At 31.7% G+C, this 22087-nt stretch overlaps 1 protein-coding gene across 2 annotated transcripts in view; it reads right to left on the minus strand.

The window, feature by feature from the left end:
- LOC137930919 (very long chain fatty acid elongase AAEL008004-like) overlaps nucleotides 1–22087 on the minus strand; it is a 66219-nt gene that overhangs the window by 17627 nt on the left and 26505 nt on the right. Inside the window, exons 1-2 of one of the 2 annotated variants that reach the window (XM_068774281.1) lie at nucleotides 4794–4970; nucleotides 3252–3317 (exon numbers count right to left, since the gene is read on the minus strand). In XM_068774281.1, the coding sequence (XP_068630382.1) occupies nucleotides 3252–3297 (46 nt within the window). In that variant the 5' untranslated portion in view covers nucleotides 3298–3317; nucleotides 4794–4970. Of the gene's footprint in view, nucleotides 1–3251; nucleotides 3318–4793; nucleotides 4971–22087 lie in introns of those variants that run through there. The other variant, XM_068774280.1, reaches the window with a different exon arrangement.

Below are 22087 nucleotides of genomic sequence, written 5' to 3' on the forward strand. Positions count from 1 at the left end.
ATACAGCTTATATATCTTTTTTACAAACAGAATATATAACATATTCAACATTGCAACTTTTAATCTCTTATTGATTGTCAACTAAATGTTTATTTAATCTATATTTTTTTGACTCTACTCTGTTTCGTAATATGTTACAGTTGTGGAGAAGAAACACGAAGAAACTCCACAACAATACATCTTTTAATAAACTTTGATACAGATACAGTTTATATATCTTTTTTACAAACAGAATATATAACATATTCAACATTGCAACTTTTAATCTCTTATTGATTGTCAACTAAATGTTTATTTAATCTATATTTTTTTGACTCTACTCTGCTTCGCAATGTGTTATAGTTGTGGAGAAGAAGCAGGTAGAAACTCCACAACAATACATCTTTTAATAGACTTTGATACAGATACAGCTTATATATCTTTTTTACCAACAGAATATATAACATATTCAACATTGCATCTTTTAATCTCTTATTGATTGTCAACTAATTATTTATTTAATCTAGATTTTTTTGACTCTACTCTGTTTCGTAATATGTTACAGTTGTGGAGAAGAAACACGAAGAAACTCCACAACAATACATCTTTTAATAAACTTTGATACAGATACAGTTTATATATCTTTTTTACAAACAGAATATATAACATATTCAACATTGCAACTTTTAATCTCTTATTGATTGTCAACTAAATGTTTATTTAATCTATATTTTTTTGACTCTACTCTGTTTCGTAATATGTTACAGTTGTGGAGAAGAAACACGAAGAAACTCCACAACAATACATCTTTTAATAAACTTTGATACAGATACAGTTTATATATCTTTTTTACAAACAGAATATATAACATATTCAACATTGCAACTTTTAATCTCTTATTGATTGTCAACTAAATGTTTATTTAATCTATATTTTTTTGACTCTACTCTGTTTCGTAATATGTTACAGTTGTGGAGAAGAAACACGAAGAAACTCCACAACAATACATCTTTTAATAGACTTTGATACAGATACAGCTTATATATCTTTTTTACCAACAGAATATATAACATATTCAACATTGCATCTTTTAATCTCTTATTGATTGTCAACTAATTATTTATTTAATCTAGATTTTTTTGACTCTACTCTGTTTCGTAATATGTTACAGTTGTGGAGAAGAAACACGAAGAAACTCCACAACAATACATCTTTTAATAAACTTTGATACAGATACAGTTTATATATCTTTTTTACAAACAGAATATATAACATATTCAACATTGCAACTTTTAATCTCTTATTGATTGTCAACTAAATGTTTATTTAATCTATATTTTTTTGACTCTACTCTGTTTCGTAATATGTTACAGTTGTGGAGAAGAAACACGAAGAAACTCCACAACAATACATCTTTTAATAGACTTTGATACAGATACAGCTTATATATCTTTTTTACCAACAGAATATATAACATATTCAACATTGCATCTTTTAATCTCTTATTGATTGTCAACTAATTATTTATTTAATCTAGATTTTTTTGACTCTACTCTGTTTCGTAATATGTTACAGTTGTGGAGAAGAAACACGAAGAAACTCCACAACAATACATCTTTTAATAAACTTTGATACAGATACAGTTTATATATCTTTTTTACAAACAGAATATATAACATATTCAACATTGCAACTTTTAATCTCTTATTGATTGTCAACTAAATGTTTATTTAATCTATATTTTTTTGACTCTACTCTGCTTCGCAATGTGTTACAGTTGTGGAGAAGAAACACGAAGAAACTCCACAACAATACATCTTTTAATAAACTTTGATACAGATACAGTTTATATATCTTTTTTACAAACAGAATATATAACATATTCAACATTGCAACTTTTAATCTCTTATTGATTGTCAACTAAATGTTTATTTAATCTATATTTTTTTGACTCTACTCTGTTTCGTAATATGTTACAGTTGTGGAGAAGAAACACGAAGAAACTCCACAACAATACATCTTTTAATAGACTTTGATACAGATACAGCTTATATATCTTTTTTACCAACAGAATATATAACATATTCAACATTGCATCTTTTAATCTCTTATTGATTGTCAACTAATTATTTATTTAATCTAGATTTTTTTGACTCTACTCTGTTTCGTAATATGTTACAGTTGTGGAGAAGAAACACGAAGAAACTCCACAACAATACATCTTTTAATAAACTTTGATACAGATACAGTTTATATATCTTTTTTACAAACAGAATATATAACATATTCAACATTGCAACTTTTAATCTCTTATTGATTGTCAACTAAATGTTTATTTAATCTATATTTTTTTGACTCTACTCTGCTTCGCAATGTGTTATAGTTGTGGAGAAGAAGCAGGTAGAAACTCCTCAATACGTCTTTTAATAAATTTTAATACAAGTTTATTTTGATTTTCTTAAATACTTCAGTGTAATGTCTACTTATATATCTTTTTTAACAACAGAATATATAACATATTATATGTCTATAATGTCCGCGTCAAATGTCGCGTGGTTACACAACCGATTTATCATAATTCGGCTGAGCGTCGACCGGTTGGGTAACTGGTTGAACCGCTCGAGGAATTTTTATCATCTTCACCAGGTGCGGTACACGGTTGCCATATAAGGACGATTATTAAAAGATGACCCGTCAAGGACACGGGTAACTGTCGCGAAATTATTTTTTTTTAACCCAAATTTATTATCACGAATGAATTTTAATAAATCGTAGTTTAAATTTAAATACGAAATCAATTTAACTTATACTTTGGTTAAAATTTAAACTCATCTATTCTTATATTAATGTATACATTTATATGTATATTGTCTATTTAAATACCTTATTTTTGGATCTTTGATCTCCTTAGACTGCCTGGTAGAGAATGCCTAAAGATATTAAATCCGCCTTAACAAAATTTTTAATAAGCATGAATTACATCAAGCGTAAATAAACCCCTGTTTACTTTTTCAATTTTAGAATCTAAAAAAATACATGCACGGCTGTTGGAACCAAAAGGTTCTTGAATTCAACCACGTGCCGATAGATGCGACGTGAGTAGGTCACACAATAGACCAAAGGCATAGTCGAGGCCTCAAGAAGTTGCTGAATATGGGCAACGAAAGACCTGTTATTGTAGCAATCGTAGAGATAAGGCTTTACCCTGAAATGGGCATTTGTCAGCTGACATGGTAATTATGATCTGTAAAAATTATATTTAAAACACTTACCACTGTTCCTCTCCATGAACCGCTTGTACGAATCCACGATCGACATGTTGTAAGCAGAGTTCGCGCCTGAAACATAGAAACAGTTTGATATGTTTAAAGCGAAAATGATAGCATCTTATATCAAGAGCATAAATAATAACTGGAAACCCTTCAACTTGATGCAGGGACAACCCAGGAAAGAGTGGCCTGGCGCAAATTGATAAGGAGACCCGACCCCAAATAAAGGGAAAATGGAAGGAAGAAGAAGAAGAAGAAGATATCAAGAGCATATATAAAAACCAGTGCGGGCTATTTATTGTATAAGAGCTTGAGATTCTTTGTTAGTAGATATCAATAAACACGCTCTTACACTTATTTGTCAGTTTTAATTATTATTTATACTTTTAATTTCTCCGTTTTAGAATATTTTAATTAGTAATTGACGTATTTTAACTTAATAGACCTGAATAATTATCCTAATAAATATCTTTTTAGTTAAATAAATATATTTATTAAAAATAATATACACGGGAATAAAATTAATCCGACATCACTGGCGACTTATTTGCGATAAAAATCAAAGTTGCGACAAATTTTTACAAATTCAAATAAAATTATTAATACCTTAGTTTGATTGTAAAATTTGGACATGAAAATTTCACCATCTCTTTTACTTGCTGATTCTACTAAAGAAAATTTCTTAGTCTCATATTTTAACATAAGAACTATCACGCGCTTCATGTTGTATAAATTATTGCAATTATATGTTCCTACCTTCTTGAATATATACAAAAATATAACAAGTTTTTAGTGACTTTGACATATTTTCGAATAATTGGGCCGAAAGCGTTGTTTTGTAAATTAAATTTTTATACAGGGTGATTGTTTAAACATATAACAGGTGAATGTATTGCTCATTTACTGTCAGTTAATTTTGTTAAACTTATGCAAAAATCAACGGTATCCAAGATGATATACAACTTAATGATAACTTAGAAAAAAAATGATTTCGATGTTTGACCTATTACACCTTAAAATCTGTCTCTGCAGGCTGTACCGCCCGAATTTAGAACGCCACATTCGAATAAAAAAATAAAGTAACATTTTTCATAGACGATACTTTATATAGGTTGATTAAAATATAACCAATCATACTGTATTCAATGGAGATTATAGGCGTTATTGAAAACTTAAACGTTTATGGTTTTATAATAATAAATAAATAAATATCTTTTATCCGACATTTTAAAATATCGATTTACCTTTATCGATAAGGATGTGAAAGAACAATAAGTATGACGACATAAGTAACATAATGAATAAAAAATATAACTTCTATATTCAAAATTGTAAAGAGAAATATAATTCCACCAAAAAGCAAATTGGAACGTATAAAAAAAATTTTGTAATTCAAGTTAGGACATATGAGAATTCTTAATTTGAAAATGTAAGACGCATATTCGATATAAAGATAAAAAAAGTCTTGCGATACGAACCAAATGTCAGGTCGTAGGTGTTTCAAAATAAACACAAAAATTCAGACCGAAAAACACTTAAACTAACCTTATATATGACAAACTGTATGACCGCAGAGAAGGTCGAATTTCAACGCACCGCAGTCTAATCTTTCTCCAACAAATCACTTTTAATAACTGACAATTTAATTTATTTTTTCATATGAAATTATTTTAGACTATTACGAAAATATCAACAGACGGATGGCACTGACCTAGTTGAGTGTGCGTTGTATTCTTTCACGAAATTTAATATCACTTTCCCTTTTATTGCAACGCATTAGTATTAACTCCGTCGTTATATTTCGCTAATCATCTTTAATTTTAATTAACCATAATTAATGGAAATTTTCTTGTGTAATTGTTTTATTAATGCAACACTTGAAACCGAATCCAGTTACGTCGCATTTTTGGTAAAACCTATTAAACAATTGTGGCCTTATTAATTGTTTTAAAATTAACTGTTGCCATGAACATAGAATATATTTTATGTAAATTCATCTACCTAGTGTAACCATGAGATATGTTATAAAGAAAATATCCAATAATTTGTAAAATAAATACATTTAAAAAACTTTTAAGTTAAACGGTTTTTTGATACCCAAATTTTGGTGTTGTGGCAAAATATGTACCTAGTCCGCCATATTGGAACGGCGTCCATCTTGAATTTTAAATTTTGACATAATCATCGTGTTTTACTAGTGTAGCCCTTTCATTTGATACCCATATTAAAGGGGTTAAGGAAAAATATGTAATCCGCAATTTTGTATCGGCGGCCATCTTAGATTAATAATGTTATTGATTTTATTATATTGTATTGTCATCTAAATTAAATGTGTGTACAAAATTTCAGATCAATCTGACAACGGGAAGGTGCTTAAATTTCAATTTCTAATTTTGACCAAAACAAATTCCGTACGGGTCGAACTAAATAAAACCGTTTAAAAATAAGATGATTTGAGGATTTGAGGTATGTCCTGTGTATCTCCGGTAAGCCCCTAGACCTAAGTCTTGTCTGATAATCCTATAAAGTGTCCTCTGTGGGATTCTCGTTTCTCTGGAAAGTATTTTCTGCTTCCTTATGGGATTTCCACGGATTCTAGCCTTGACTGCATTAACAGCCTGGTTTGTTGAATACCGCGGTCGGTCGGATCTCTCAGGGTCAACAACAGATATGGCTTCAGTGAACCTTTGGATGGTACGATACACAAACATTCGACTAATCCAATCAAGTCAAACGACTAATCAAATCAAAAATCAAAAATGTGTCGGCTTGTTCCTTACCTACTTTGTACAGTGCAATTACTGCAATCCTATTATCTAAACAAAAAACGTAAAATAATGGCGGGAAAAAAGGCATTTTTTTACAGTAGAAGCTAAAGTTCGAAATTCAAAATGATATTTTTTTAAATGTATAAATGTATGTGTTTACATACAGCCAGTAACAGAATTTATGGCTAGATATATAAATCAGAAATCATTAAAACATATTTCGTCACAGAAGATGTGTAAAATTTATAATCGAATTATTTATTAAGTCAATAAAACTGTTAAACTTTGGTTAAATCAAAATCGAAAAGCTTTAAAATTATTGAAAAATTTACAAATCTATTAAATAAGCATGTTATTTAAATCATCCGAAATCAAATTCTAGAATCAGATGTTTTTTTAATGTCTACTCGTGTTTTGTAACCTTTTGATAAAATAAATTTATCTATTTTGTTTATATATATTGTTTTTATAACACTGATATCGTGGTGATGATCCAAGTGATGATTTCTATTATTTTTTTGGAATTTATGATGACGATGTACATGATGATATTATGGTTAGGTTAATATAACACTAGACAACGTTTTCACATATTCATCACCATTTTCGTCACTGCAACGTATAGACCTTCCCCCAAAGATCGCCACCATGTCCTCAACTATGTTCTCTGTCCACCCAGTGAGGGTCCAAACCCAAGCCTCGACTACAAGCTTTAAATCGCCCTTCGCCTTTTAAAATACATTACAATTTTTTTTTACATAAATTGACCAATAAGACATATCTTGTAAAATCTACAATAATAAATACATTTCCTTAAGGTGTTTTGATGCATTATTGAAAAGAATAATTTTAGATTGTTATAATTGTTCGTTCAAGCCTATAGACGTCCACTACAAGGTATCAGCCTCCCCCAAAGATATCTTTAGGGGGATATACAAATATCACTACCAGGCGAGTTGGCGATTGCAGTGTGGTATTATGGTACACAGAGGACGCTGGTGCCCATACTCTGGAAGCTTATTTGTGAGCAGTGACGATCCTATATAATTAATGCACAGTATGAGTTATATAACACTGTATCTCGGGAATCCAACCCTCTACATCCGTGCTACAACTTCTCAATAAAATCAAATTGTTATAATATGTATATATATCTTAACAAATATATAATTATTATCGTCAATCAACATAAAATGTCGGCATTGTTGTCCCTACAGGAAGCTACCGCCGGCTCAGAAGGCAGTTCTGCTGAGAGCCGGCTAGAAACTCAACAGTTGCTCTTTACAAATATAGTTTTATAAAGAGCGCGCGACAATAATTAGCTTCCTGATTGAGCATCAACATTTAATTCCACGCATTAACATCAGTATAGTATTGTTGGATAGTATAATATACTTTTTTCAATAATATTTTTTTATATTGGTTTTAAATCTCTACATTGGTAGATCTGAAATTGATTGTAGAATTTCATTGTGGATACATATACCTTGTGTTAAAAGACTGAACTAGGTATTTACAGATTATTTTTATTTATTATATAACACCGTATCTATAACTGTTTCTAAATAAATAAATCGTTATTATAGATATATTGCAACACAACCGTAAGAGTATTATATTTATTATTGTAATGAATAAATGAATTGTAAATTGTTTACCACAAATAGAGATATAACTTGTAATGTCATTTTCTTTCTGCTAATTGTCGAAGACATAACATTAGATAAACAGCCTTCTATTGGTGACATTATAAATGTCATCACCATCATATTTTCAGCCGGAAGACATCCTCAAGTGGACAAACATCACTCTTATAGGTAAGACCTAGTGGAAGACTCTATATCCAGCGTATTATGACATTATCAGGTCATATGTTCACCTCGTGGAAGACCAACGCTGCCCTAACAGGTCCTTGGTCCTTGCGTGCTATGAATTAAAAAAATAATACAAAAAAAAAACATGAAAAAGCTTAAACTTATTCGCCACTCCTATTGTCTTGCGGAATGGTCTTAAATATGCTATATTCAAGGTTCTACCACGAAATATGTTTTAACGAAATTTTAAAACACTACATATAATTTACATATATAGAACTATAATAAAATGTCCGTAACGATTGTTCTTTTCAAATAAATTTATTACAGAAATATCATTTACGAATGTTCCGAAATATTTTATAGCCGTGTTGTTATAAAATAAAATAACGCATTAAATATACTCACAACGAATCACTAAAATTGTGAAATTATTTTTGGAATCGAAAACGAAATCTGTTTCAACGTCGGTCAATGTTAAAATATAAGAATTGCGATTGCAACTGATTCAGATCTTAAATTTTGCAATATATTTATTTTCACTTTAATATATATACATATATGTTAGTTGTATCCTCCACATGGCAATACATAGTATATATATGTATAAACTAAAGTGGTAGTAGGCAGACCACATGGCGCCCGAAACAGACGGCCAGCTAATGTAGATTCCCCTATTTTCGGGGATCCCCCGTTCTCCCTTACCATGGTAAAGCAGAGAATATTGATAATATTAACAATTTTTAACTGAATTTTATTATTGTCATACTTCTCTCTCTCATACTTTTGTATATCTCCCATTTATTTCTCTTTTTTTCCCTTCACTATATCATGCATTCTTTTATTCCACCCTATTCCTTTTTTGCCCCTTTTTATGGCTCCTGTGTGGAGGACCTTCCGTTCTTCCTTACCATTGTAAAACGTGGGCTATTTATACAATTACTATTTTTTTGGTGAATATTATTTATGTCATGCTTTTCTCTCATTCTTCTGAATATCTCTCATTCATTTCTCATTTCTTTCGTTCACAATATCTTGTATTCTATTTTTCTACCTTATTCCTTTTTTGCCCTTTTTTATAGCTCCCATTTTTGGAAATCCCTCATTTCTGTCACATGTGGGATACAGACTTTTTTGCTTATTTTTTTTCTTTTAATTTTTTTATTTTACCTTCTTCCTTCATACTTCTTCAACTCTTTTATTATTCTTCTTTTTTCCACACATTATCTTTGATTCTTAGCATTCCTTTCAAACATCGCCTTTTATGCCTCACTTCCATTCCTAAGCTGTCTCAATTTGTTTCCTATATTATCACAGGACATTATCACTGGACTTATTTCCTAGTTTATTTTATTTCTCTAATAACATCCTTAAGGTTTTGCTGTTAAGACCATGGATTTGTCCAAGAATAGGATTATACAGCCGCTTATAATGTAGACTGATGATAAGTCGTGGGATGACGTTGGATGAAGGCTTTATAGCTGTAATAACGATGAAAGCCTTAATCTACTTATAAATACTAAAATCAATTTAAAACTGTTCCATGTTAACATACCTGTATAAATATCTTTGTCTACATATGGACATATTTCTCTTGAGATATATATATGCATCTTCTCGTCTGTGTAGTTCAATTTTCGAAATTCTCCACCGATTGGAGATCAAGGGTATAGAATGTTATATCAATATGTCGAAATTTATCATTCGTCAGAAATCCTTCTTATATCTATAAAATAATGATTATATTTCAATATTTTTATAATATTATTATCACGATTTATTTACACTTTATTTTGATGCTGTCATTGTAAATATACATGTGACTGTCATGTCTAACATATAATAAAAATTGATTTAAATATATAATTTTTGAGCTTTGTTTATGGTGACAGGATATAAAAGGCTCTGCGTATATACCTCTTTATATTAAATTCAAGTGTTTCACTGTATTAATTATTTCACTGTATTCAAAAACAGAATTCTCTTCTAAATGCTATCAAGCAAGAGTCCCTTTCAAATTCAAGAATATTTTTGTTGCTGTAATTTTAATTGGCCTCACAGAAGATGCTGCTACCTATTCTATACATATATATATATATATATATATATATATATATATATATATATATATATATATATATATATATATATATATATATATATATATATATATAATTAAAAGTTGTTCCGTTATGTTATTATGTATTATATTGTTAAAAAAAAAATGGTTCCGTTATGTGTTCCTTTATAGATGATACGACATCAAAAATTTACTATATACAACATTGTATACAGAAAGATCGTACCGCATAAAAAGAAGAATGTGAAGTGATCGCACATAAGAAATGCCCAAACTGTGAATAATATAACATTGTATTCCGGGCATTGAACCCGCGAACTGCGATCATCACTGCTCTTTCATAGCTTCTAGCTTCTTTCCTGTCAATAATTGTGTAAGGCACGATATCTAAAAATCGAATTACTACATATTCATATTATTTACTGTTTACCTTCGCATTGCAATAGACTTCAGAGTCAATTTATCCAGGTTTATTTGAAATAGGTGAAAACGCATAAAAAATTTTTGCTGACTGACTTTTTTAAGTTGACTTGTACTTTGACTGCTCCCTGATCACAAGTTGATAGTATGGAAGGTTGTCATAGTATATAGTATATACTATGTAAAGTATATGATATGTTTAAAGTCACGCTGCTAGATATTTTGGCTTTGTGCAGCTTCTTAGGCTTCTTAAACTTTTGTCATTCACGACCCCATATATGATTGCTAGTTTCTTGACGACCCCATACAACTATAAAAAAATATATATTTTTCCATGATTTATTTATTAACAATATACATATACATATGAAAATATATAGTTAAAGAATTAGTTTTGAAACATATAAAATTCTAAAATTAAAAATTGCACAAAAAATTATAAAATTGTATTTATATTAGTGTAAAAATCTTCAACAAATGCGCGTGTCTAGACGCTGCATGTGCACTGTAATCCACCAACTCTAGTGATGTTATAAAATGGTATATATAAACATTTGACATTAAAATCTCACGACCCCAGAATTTTGCCGAATTTGGGGTCGCGACCCATAGTTTAAGAAGCCCTGCTCTAGTAGATTGTATCTCAGTTACAAAGATGTAGTTTACACGAAGATGGACTATACCCGTGTAGGTGTATAGTGCTGTAACTGTAGTGTAGTTTTGCGAAACGAGTACTACTCAGCGATCAGAAGACGTGGTCCAACCCTGTCTACCTTCACATGTTGGTGTCTTGAGTGTAATACGTGTGCATTGCTTCGAGCTCGAGAATGCCCGATGGGAGATGAGTATCTTGGCTTTGGAATAAATAGGGGAATTTATTTAAATTCCGCTTTAAGAGCATCTACGAGGCCATCTAAACTCCAACTTTCACTTTCATATTCATATTTTATCAGCTCTATTGGTGTCTTTGTCTCTATTTATTATTGTACGTTGTTTCTCCATGAATCTTCACGTATATCACTTCTGGAATACCGCATGTCAAAGGATAATTAACTCTATGCCTAGAACATAGAGTTCAAAGTTGTAGCATGTTTATATTCATCATAAAACGATTTGTGTTTATAATTATCGATTTAAATGCATTGCATTCGCTTGTGCAATGTACGGGCTAGATGATATTCTCAAGTTCAATGGAACGACTTCACGGTTAAATTACGCGTAGTGATATAACAACCTGTTGTTTTATTATCCTTTTTATATGCCTTGTTCTTTTTAACCGTGTGTTCTTGGTAGAGCAATTGTAACTATGGTGTTACTAAATTTTGTCATCAAATATTTAATATATCCTTCATGGGTTTGACTGTAGTTATATATAACACAGTTTCACAAGGTATTTTAGACCCCATTTTGTCAGTTTTAAATCTAAAATTAAGCATACATTATTAAATAAATCTTATTATAACATTCAAGAGTTGATCGAAACGAGTGTAACTTGATTTATTGATATTATAATGAACGCATAATTTTGTTTTAAATTTAAAATAGCAACTGCTATGTTTATGTATGTATTATATGTATACATATACATATATATATATATGTATATATATATTTATATTTGTGTGTGTATGTATGTATATATATGAGTATATATATATATATATATACATATATATATATATATATATATATATATATATATATATATAAAAGCGTACTGTGCGTCATGAAATTGTGTCAAAGTCGATATAGTAATCATTTTAGCCCTAACAAGCGATCGATGTGTTTCGCGCCTATTTCGAATTCGGCCTTGTGCGTTAATTATGTTTCTTTCTTTGTGGCTAGCGGATGTTCTAGGTTGTGTTTACACAAGGTCGCCATTTTACTAACCTAACCTATTTAGAAAAAAACCTTGGAATAATTTTGTGTAACTTCGTATTTATTTTTCGATGAAAGTTTATCAAAATGATCAGGGTAATTTATTTATATAAACGCATTTTATATGTTTTATGTATAACTGGGTTGTCTCTGCATCAAGTTGAAGGGTTTCCAGTTCCTATCCGATATTAGACCCCCACGTAGCTTTTAGACGCCCTCTCCTTCTTGGGAATTCTGGGAGGCTTAAGGCAGTTTTTACCACGTGGTCATGTGGTTTTCGTTGAATGTGGCCATACCATCGCAATCTATTTTCCTGTAATTTGCTGGGGATCGGAGGTACCTTAAACGAACCTCTGATATATTCGTTCCGTATTCTGCCCATTCTAGTGACGCCACCCGACCATCTAAGCATATTCATCTCATTGACATGAAGTGTTTTCTCGTGTCTCTGACTTACAGTCCAGCATTCCGAGCCGTAGAGCATATATATGTGTGTATATATATATATATATATATATATATATATATATACATATGCTATTTAGATCATTTACATTATGGTGAGTTGTTAAAATTGTTTTTTAAAAATAAAAATTTCAACATTTTTTTTCATTATATCAACTAAGTAATCAAAATATGTCAAACGTACGTCAAAACTTAAACTAACAATCTCTACTTATATTTTTCTGATTTAAAACATTAACTATATTTATGTTATAATAAATCAATTATAAAGGAATTATTAAAAAAAAATTATGTTATAAATCACGGGAAAATGTAAATATCACATATTCTTTATATTTCAACAACACGATTAAAAAGAAATGATATATATTTTATCGCTTACACATCTTCGTGTTATAATTAAATCTCACGTAGATAAAATCGTTTATTTCATCACACTCCGACAACGTTTCAATTATCAGTAATGATTATCTAATGTTACATTAATATATGCAAAGGAACTGCTCCATGCGCACACGCAGGTGTTCCGTCGCACGGAAATCGTAGAAACATGATACATGATGACGTCATCAATGTTATTGATAGTGTATTTTTTACACGACAAGATACCTTTGCTTTTTTTCACGCCTTCTTACCTCTACCGTCTTGTTGCTGAGACTTTTTATATATAACACAACATTTTCTTACATTTACACTTACTATATTCCTTATTTTCTAGACTAACCGGCTTTTAAGTTCTATTATAGTATTTTACATACTATCTTCTGTTGGTCTAAATTTAATTTCTATCTTCTCCTTTTTCAGCGGATGGACGCCTCCCGCAAAGATCGTAACGATGATCCATATTGTGCTGTCCACATCTTGTAACTTGTCGTGGCCTTAACTATATCATCCGTCCATCTAGTGGGAAGTCTACCCACGCCGTATCTACTGGATCGTGGTCTCCATTCGAGAACTTTTGTGCTCCGCCCGATGCCACTTGGAGCTGGTAATCTTGGTTCTATGAATCTCCTATTTCTAATTCGATCTCCCAGCGAAACTACAATCATAGTTCTCTCCATTACTCTCGGGGTGAACGTGAGCCTTCTGTGTCTTCTATGAGGCCCGTCGTAAGTGACCACGTCTCGGATCCGTATGTCATCATCGGCAACACACATTGTCAAAGACGTTCGTCGACAAACATTGCGGTATTTTGGACGAAAAGAGGTTTCGGAGCTTTCTTAACACTTGTCTGAGTTAGATTCGGCAAGTGATCTCTTACTCGAAGCTGGACTATAGCTTAATTCTCATACAACTTAATGTTACCGACATGGCCCAGCAGTTTGGTAGGTTTTTGTTTATTTTTAAACACTCTTTTCCCATCTTTCTTTTCGGTACAGAGACATATACCATCCCACTTTCACCCGTTCTTTCTCATCCTTCACAGTTTCTACCTTTCAGCATACATTCAACATAAATTCAACCACATTACATTTACGCATCGCCTTCCATTCCTCACCACACTTTCTCTTACACGGTTTTGTTTTGCCTAGATATGTCGTAGATTGGTAGGTTAAAGTGGTCCTATTGAAGTCCTGCACTGAACGTTCCATGGTTTAAATGATAATGATGATATCATTAGTATTTTTGTTTAATAACTCAAAAACTCAAGGAAAAACCACAAACGAGGTATGCCCACCATAAAACAGTCAACAAAGTGTTTTATAATAAAAATGATTCCTTCAATACGTTTTTATCTTACTACTTGTTGACGACTTCTGGCGTTTAATGTATGAGAGAAATCTACGCTTTTCTGTTTTATTTATTATTCTTAGATTACTCTGGATTGTTCTAGAACAATGGCGGAAATAGAGAGAATAATCTTCTGTCAGATATAACAAGGTGGATATGACCTTGTTAAGGTCATCAAAAGACATTTTCTTTTCAATGTGGTCCCCATTTTGGGGCCTCTAGTACATTATCCCGTCTTGAGTACGGAGACAGTTTTAACTTATTCTTCCAAGTTATTTTTTATTAGCTCATTCTTCTTAGTCCATCTTGTTATCTTTTACTCATTCTACTTTTTTCCTCAACATCATCACTCATTTCTATTCATTCCTTTACATTTCATACATCGCATCCTTTCATTTACCATTCCTTCCGGACTACTACTGTACAATGTTCATTTTGTTTCCTGTATTTATTTAACATTTTTATATTCATTGATTTCCTATTTTTGATAAATTTTTATCACATGATTTCTCAGTCATAATTTGGGATTTATCTCTTTTTCCTGCTATTATTAAGTTTTAATATTTTTGATTCCTTTCCCTATAACATTTCGGCAGTAATTTCGAAAGATCTAGCTTTCCTCTTTGTTCACCAATGAGGTGATGTTTCTTTCTTTTACCTTTATGTGCAACCATCTAAACATGTTATGCAGGCTGCTTTCGACCAGTCTTATTGAAAATCCGGAGAAGGTTTATCCCCAGCAGTGAACATCTTACGGCTGAAATAATGCTGGGATATTTCTCTTGTTCAAATCATTAAATGGTATGATGTTTTTAAATATTTATATCATATTTATAAATGTGTTTGAACGATATCATGTTTACACTCAACATGGAACATAAAAAGGAGTAGACTGGACAAAATTAAATCGACTATAATATCATATACCATTTTGCCTCTATTTTTATTAAGTACTTCGATACTTTATTTATTCATTTATTCTAAATACTTTTTATACATTTTATGTATAACTGCGAACTTAATTCTGAAGGCCTTCTCTACCAGTTAACCTTTGGGCTGTGCAGAAATAAATTAACAAAGGTAGGTTATACAAGCTTAACATTATAAAAGATAAAAATAAAATAAAAAAGTCAAATAAATTGAGAGAAAAAATCGTCACATTTATACACCTTACCACAATATATATATGTTTATATATCTACTATACTATAAATAATAAGATACAATAATCATAATGATGACAGCTTGTCAAGCAACAGCTTTAGAACCTTCGCTTTGAATGCGCAACGATTCCTGATCATCCTGATGTCGAGGAGGAGGGCGTTTTAGAGAAGAATAGGTTGTATTTCGAAGGAGTGAGTAAAGTGGGTACTGTGGAAGGGATATCTAAGTAGACGATTGCTTAAAGAGTGAAGTCTTATTTATTGTGTTATTTATACAACTCGAGGCATATGAACAGTTAATTAATGCTTAGATGAGTTTATATTACGGCAATACAATGAAGTACAGACATATAATTACAGTCTTAACCCAAGCTACATGCATAACTAATACATTGTTTCTCCTTGCTTCATATTCCTCGTTGCTGCTTCTTGACCCACTTTATAAGTCATGTAGTATTTCATGATTTTTTTCCCAGCAGTCACTGGCTGCATGAATAATCTCGTAAAATTTGCTACATCTTTATAAAAATAGGTGTATGTTTTATCAAAAGAGCCAAAAGTAATCGATTTTTAAATTTTTTTTTTGGACCGTACAATCACTGTTGTCCAAATGGCACATAAAGATTCCGAGGGCTTGAACTATAAAGTAATTTAAAAATTTCATTCCAATAATACTTGCGTATATATATATATATATATATATATATATATATATATATATATATGTGTGTAAAACGAAAATTTGTCTTTCTCTTAACCATTGCATTTTATATGTACTGAGCATAATTAACTTTCATGATATACATTTTTAACATGTTTTTAACATGTATATATATATATGTATGTATGTATTTCAAAACGTGTTCGCTGTAAACTTAAATTACTAACTTAAATGGGATACACTTGTAGGAGCAACATTACGTCATCGTCAGCGGTGCATCGAAATGGGGAATTCCACAGAAATAAAATTGTTCGATATAATTACGGACGTACCTCGAATAATGTTCTTCAGGCTTCATATTCCTACTATCTCAAGACCTACTGGCCTCAGGAAGAATTCCCATTAACACATCGCTGGTCACCAACAATTACATTTCTTTGGAATTCCCCTTTTCGATGCGCCACTGAAGATGACGTAATGGTGCTCCGACACACTATTTCAACTATCGCTTCTAACAAGTCGCATTAGATATATATGGGAAAGGCTTGTGTCTGCAGCTGAGGTCCAAGGCTGATGATGAAATAGTTTTAGACACCAATTTCTCATGACCATAACTATTTTGTCGGTCATCCTTGTGGGCCTACCCACGCCGCATGTACCAGCTCGTGGTCAACCTAATGCTAGAGAACCTTTCGGTCCAAATGGCCATCGGTTGCACGAGCTATGTGCGAGCCTATTGCCAGTTCAGACAAGCGATTCTTGGATATACGCCGGTGACTTTATTCATTTGCGGATCTCATCGCAGAAAAAGTAAAAAACTAAAATAAGTCTATAATTATATGTTCTTATGAAATATAGTATTTGGGTGATAAGAAAAAAATCTTATTTTTTTAAAATCAAAGGCAAATTTGGGCTTTGAACGTTTAATGTTTTGACGACAAAAAAAGATTATTATTCAATTAACGAATACTCAAATCAAAGAACATATATATATCTGCATATATATAAATCTATGCTAAAATGTGTAAAAAGATGTGTTGCTGTCGAATTTCTTCCTGCTTCTTCCCAGACAAGAAGCTAAGTTAAGTCAAAATTAAAAGAGATTAAAAAAGAAATATAATAAGTTGACGATCAATAATAGTTTTTCCAAAAGTTTCAATGTTAAATAAATGAATTTTATCTTCATCTTTTGTCTTATCTTATCACGAAATATCGCTATGAATTTAAAACGTATTCGAAACCTTGCAATATGATGCAATTAAGAAATGTTAAATTAGTTATTTCGTAAGTAATTTGTAACATTTCTGTGAGGTCTATTTGTGGTAATTACCCTATTCCGAGATCTCGGTTAGCTAATTGTATCATCATAATTTCCATAAGATATTAAGACACTTTTTTTTTCTCTATATGCAATCAGTTGTTACATTATAAGCAGATGTTTTGAACTATTACTAACGATTAGAATATATTGGCCATTGGAAACATCTCTTTCATTTAATTGGTGCTTGAAATTTGTTTTTTTTCAGCCGCATTGTCTGTGGCATTGTCAGCTGCACAGAGAGCTGGTTAGAGTATCTTTCCAGTCTCGCTTTATATCTGCCGCTCTCTTCTCTCTCTTTTCAGCCGATGGACGCCCACTGCAAGTCAGGCCTGCCTTAAAGATCGCCACGACCTTTCTCTTCCTTATCCTTATGATTCTCCACTGTCACTTCAGAAGTTGCTCGTCTGTTCTTCGACCTACGTCAAGATGGCTGAAAGTCACTGGATACGTGCTACGGAAAACCAATGTTCGTGACCATTTTTTGGAGAAGTCTATGCCATGCATGGTCTTCTATCTTATGTCTTGATGATGATAAGAATTATTTACATTCATTTTAAGAACTCATCTTTTAAAATTAGGTGATCTATAACTAGTATCCTGAAAACAGAAGAACTTTTTTATCATTCATTGACGAAGCATTTGACCTATGTCTCGCTTGATCTTAGGTGACGAGGTCTAAGATGGTACATGCTTGCCCAGAAGAAACGTATTCACTCTTGTCTTGAAGACTCATAAGTTATAAATGTCTGGAAACAACGACACCAGCTGTTCCACTCCTTAGCTGTTCTCACTATAAATGTGTTAGCAAAACGCTTAGTGCGCGTGGAAGGAATTTCAACCGTGTACGGATGTCGTGAATCCAAACTTTTTGTCCGGTGGAAGGAAGGAAATGAGGGAATATTTGGTGTAATTCTGATGCACACTCCCCTAAATGTAGTCTTTAGGATACTGAATAGGTAAATATTGCTTTGTATCAAAACCATTGGCACAAATTGTTTAGATCAGTGATTCCCAAAGTGGTCTATATCGACCCCTAGGGGTCTATGACAACCAACAAGGGACGTCAGCGAAAAAAAATTTGGGGGTTCATGAAATGAAAATGGGGGTTCATGATAGTGGATCTCAACACATACACTGATAGTACCCATTTACTTAATATCAGCAATTCTGGCTGCAAAACAACATACCCGTTACTTATCCCGTATTATGCAATATAACGAGGAAATTTGTAATTTCCTTTCCATCGTCATACCTAGTGGAAAGGGGGTTCAGCGCTGTTACCAATCTCCTAACGAAAAAAAGAAACAGACTGGACATCATTAGCCGAGGTGTTGATAATTTATTCATCCTTCTCACTAAAAATATTGACTTATTGCTTATGTTATTTTATATATAGCTTATTTAATGATACGTATATTTTACGTAACAGATACAAAATTTTATTTTGAGTTGTTTTAATTTAAATTCAATTAATAAATGAATAAGTTAACGTGTGTTTTTACTTTAAGTTTTTAACACTAAACTTCACTACAGTTAGAAATTTTCAGAAAATCAATATCAGGTAAGTAGGGGGTCTATCCAACACGGAAAAACATGGTAAGGGGTCTACGACACTTATATTACTTTAAGTTTGCACTCCATTTACTTTGAACGACTTTTCAATGTTGCAAGTTAGAAGGTGACTTCCTAACGATCTTATTAGAAATGTAAAGGAGCGGCATCTGTTCAATCGTCCTAAAGCTAAAATGATGATAACTGTATTCTTGCATACAGAAATGCAGTTATATTATTTTTAAAACCAGAAATTCGGAATAAATTACTTTTTGAACGTCACGTTGATTTGTTAAGGAAATAACTTGACAGACATTCTACCAAATTACGTCAATTTATATAAACAATGCGCATTGTATTTTTTGTTTTTTAAATAATAGAATTATAATTTTTATATCTATTGTAAAAAAATCCCAAAAAAAGCTTTGAATCACATCGTTAAATCGTGGAAAAATCTTACAATTGTTTTAAATAAACTAACTATTTTAATTGCATTCAAATTAAGTTTTTGTTTTCCTTTAAAAAACACTTATTAAATAAATATGTATATTCAAAAGGGGGACACGCATGTCATATTGCCAAACACGTCAATTGAGTCTGTTAAAATTATTCAATTCAATTGTAAGATATTTTGAACTAAATGTTTGATTTGATTTAAATGCATTTGATATTTATGACAGACGTATCAAAACTTTATCTTTGAAAGGATAATTGCGTCAAACAAATCAATTCGACTTACAAACACATTAGACTTGGACATTTAAGATATATTAATATTTGAAAACGATTTAATCTGTCACAGTGTTTCGTAATAGTGTCATTTAAGTGAAATATAATAATTCGTACATCGATTTGTATTACAAACTGAACTGGATAGGCCACACGCTCCGAAGGGACCCTGATCACATACCGAGGCAAGCCCTAGAATGGAATCCTCAAGGAATCCGGCTCGAATTCGAGTGCCGGTCTGGCGTAAAAATCAGGGAGGAGTCAATAGCTTCCCTAATAAGCGAAAAAGAGACAAAATTCATTCATCACCCTCTGTAAAAAAATTATAAATATAAATAATGCTATAGAAAGAAATAAAAAGTAAATATTGCAAATAAATAGATAATAAAGACAAAATAAAAGCAAAATAATATATAATACTATGATATAAAATAACAATGTAATATAAGAAAATGTAAAAAGAAATCAGGAATGAATGAAAGGTAATACAGAGCAAAAGGTAAAGAGAGTAGAATTGTTGAATGAAAGAATAGACCGAAAGACAATGCGAAGTATGAAAGAAGAAAAAGAAAATAATAAAAAAATTCAGTAAAAATTAAATCAATTTGCCCAAAAAGTCCCTATCCCACAAAAGATAGGGGGTACGTGAGGCCCCCAATAGCGGGGGCCACAAAAAAAATCCTCAAGGAAAGCGGAGAACTGGCCGCCCAAAGTAAACCTGGCGGCGGACCATCACTGCAGAAGTGAAGGCAGTTGGAATGACGTGGAGCGAAGTAAAGCGCGAGGCTCAAGACCGCACGGGATGGCGACGTACTGTGGACGCCCTCTGCCCCAGCTTGGGGACATGGCAATAATTGGGGACATGGAAATAAATGATGACTAATAAAAACTAATAAAACATCGATATTTAACTGTTAGAACATCGATTTTTCAGTATAAAAACGATTCTGTGTTTCGTAAGTAATAAAAATCTAATACGTATATAAGATCGCGATAGATATAAAAGTAATCTTATAATAAAGACGATTAAAATGAAGATGCCTGATATCATCGACTAATGGCAATAAATGTATATAACCAAGTTTACTAAACAAAACTATCCGTGAGAATTTGACCACTTTTTTCATATTTTTGTAAAATCACAAAAACGGTTGTTATAAGAATGTAGCAAAAATAAAAAACAAAAACATTACTCTATTCTCACACAAACCAGAATAATGAATAGCATAGTTATTTTTTTATTATATGATGTATATACTTTTAATTAGATTTCCCACAGAAACCAAATCAATTAAAATCTAACTTATAAGTTAATAAGTAATTAAAATTTAACTTTATTCAAAACAAGGAAGTAAAAATGTTTTCATTCACACTTTTGTTATTGTCTCTATTAAGGGGAAGTCATATTATTATTATTATTATTTATAATCACACTAGCACTACACTAGTATTATTTCATGCTAGCTGTAATATATTTGACGACAATCAAAAAAAAATGTTGTCGATCAAAAATATAGTATAATGCTTTACGACAATGAAAATATAACACATATTATTTAATTTTTGAAGTGGAGAAATATAAAAAATATTTTTATAAATAAACTAAAACGAATGAAATGATTAAAACACGCAAAATCAGTAGGTTCACGTGCTTGAAGAAACCTGGGTTATAATTCTCAGGAAATAAGAAAGCCTTTGATTTTTTATCGCTGACTATTTTGCCTTTGACCACCAACTGTCCTGTTGGACATCGAATATGTGATCGAAGATGAAGAATGCAGACTTAGGAGGTACCTGTTCACGTACTAAAAGAGACCCGGGTAATCATTTATTTCTATGTCTCCAAGATGGGGCAGAGGGCGTCCACAGTACGTCGCCATCCCGAGCGGTCTTGAGCCTTGCTTTACTTCGCTCCACGTCAGTCAACTGCCACTGGTTTGCTTTCTTTGAGGAATCTCTATAGCTTGCCTCGATATGTGATCAGGATCCATTCAGAGCGTTTGGCCTATCCAGTTCCACTTGCGGCGTTTGATCTGCTGATCGATCCACCAGAGATCTACATTGGAGACTTTCTCCGGCCAGTATATACCAAGAATACGTTGAAGACAGTGGTTAACGAAGACTTGGAGACCAACGCGAGATATCTTTGGTATTACTTCTCAGGAAATAAGGAAGCCGGTAGATTGTTCCATATTCAGGCTGTATGGGTCAGAAACGTAGAATCGAAACCCTTAATACGCCGGTAAGGTAACTTGGTC

Source organism: Battus philenor, unplaced genomic scaffold (assembly GCF_028537555.1).
Source record: "Battus philenor isolate CCGP_79_NKW_IND1 unplaced genomic scaffold, ilBatPhil1.0.hap1 SCAF_7, whole genome shotgun sequence".
Classification (NCBI taxonomy): domain Eukaryota; kingdom Metazoa; phylum Arthropoda; class Insecta; order Lepidoptera; family Papilionidae; genus Battus; species Battus philenor.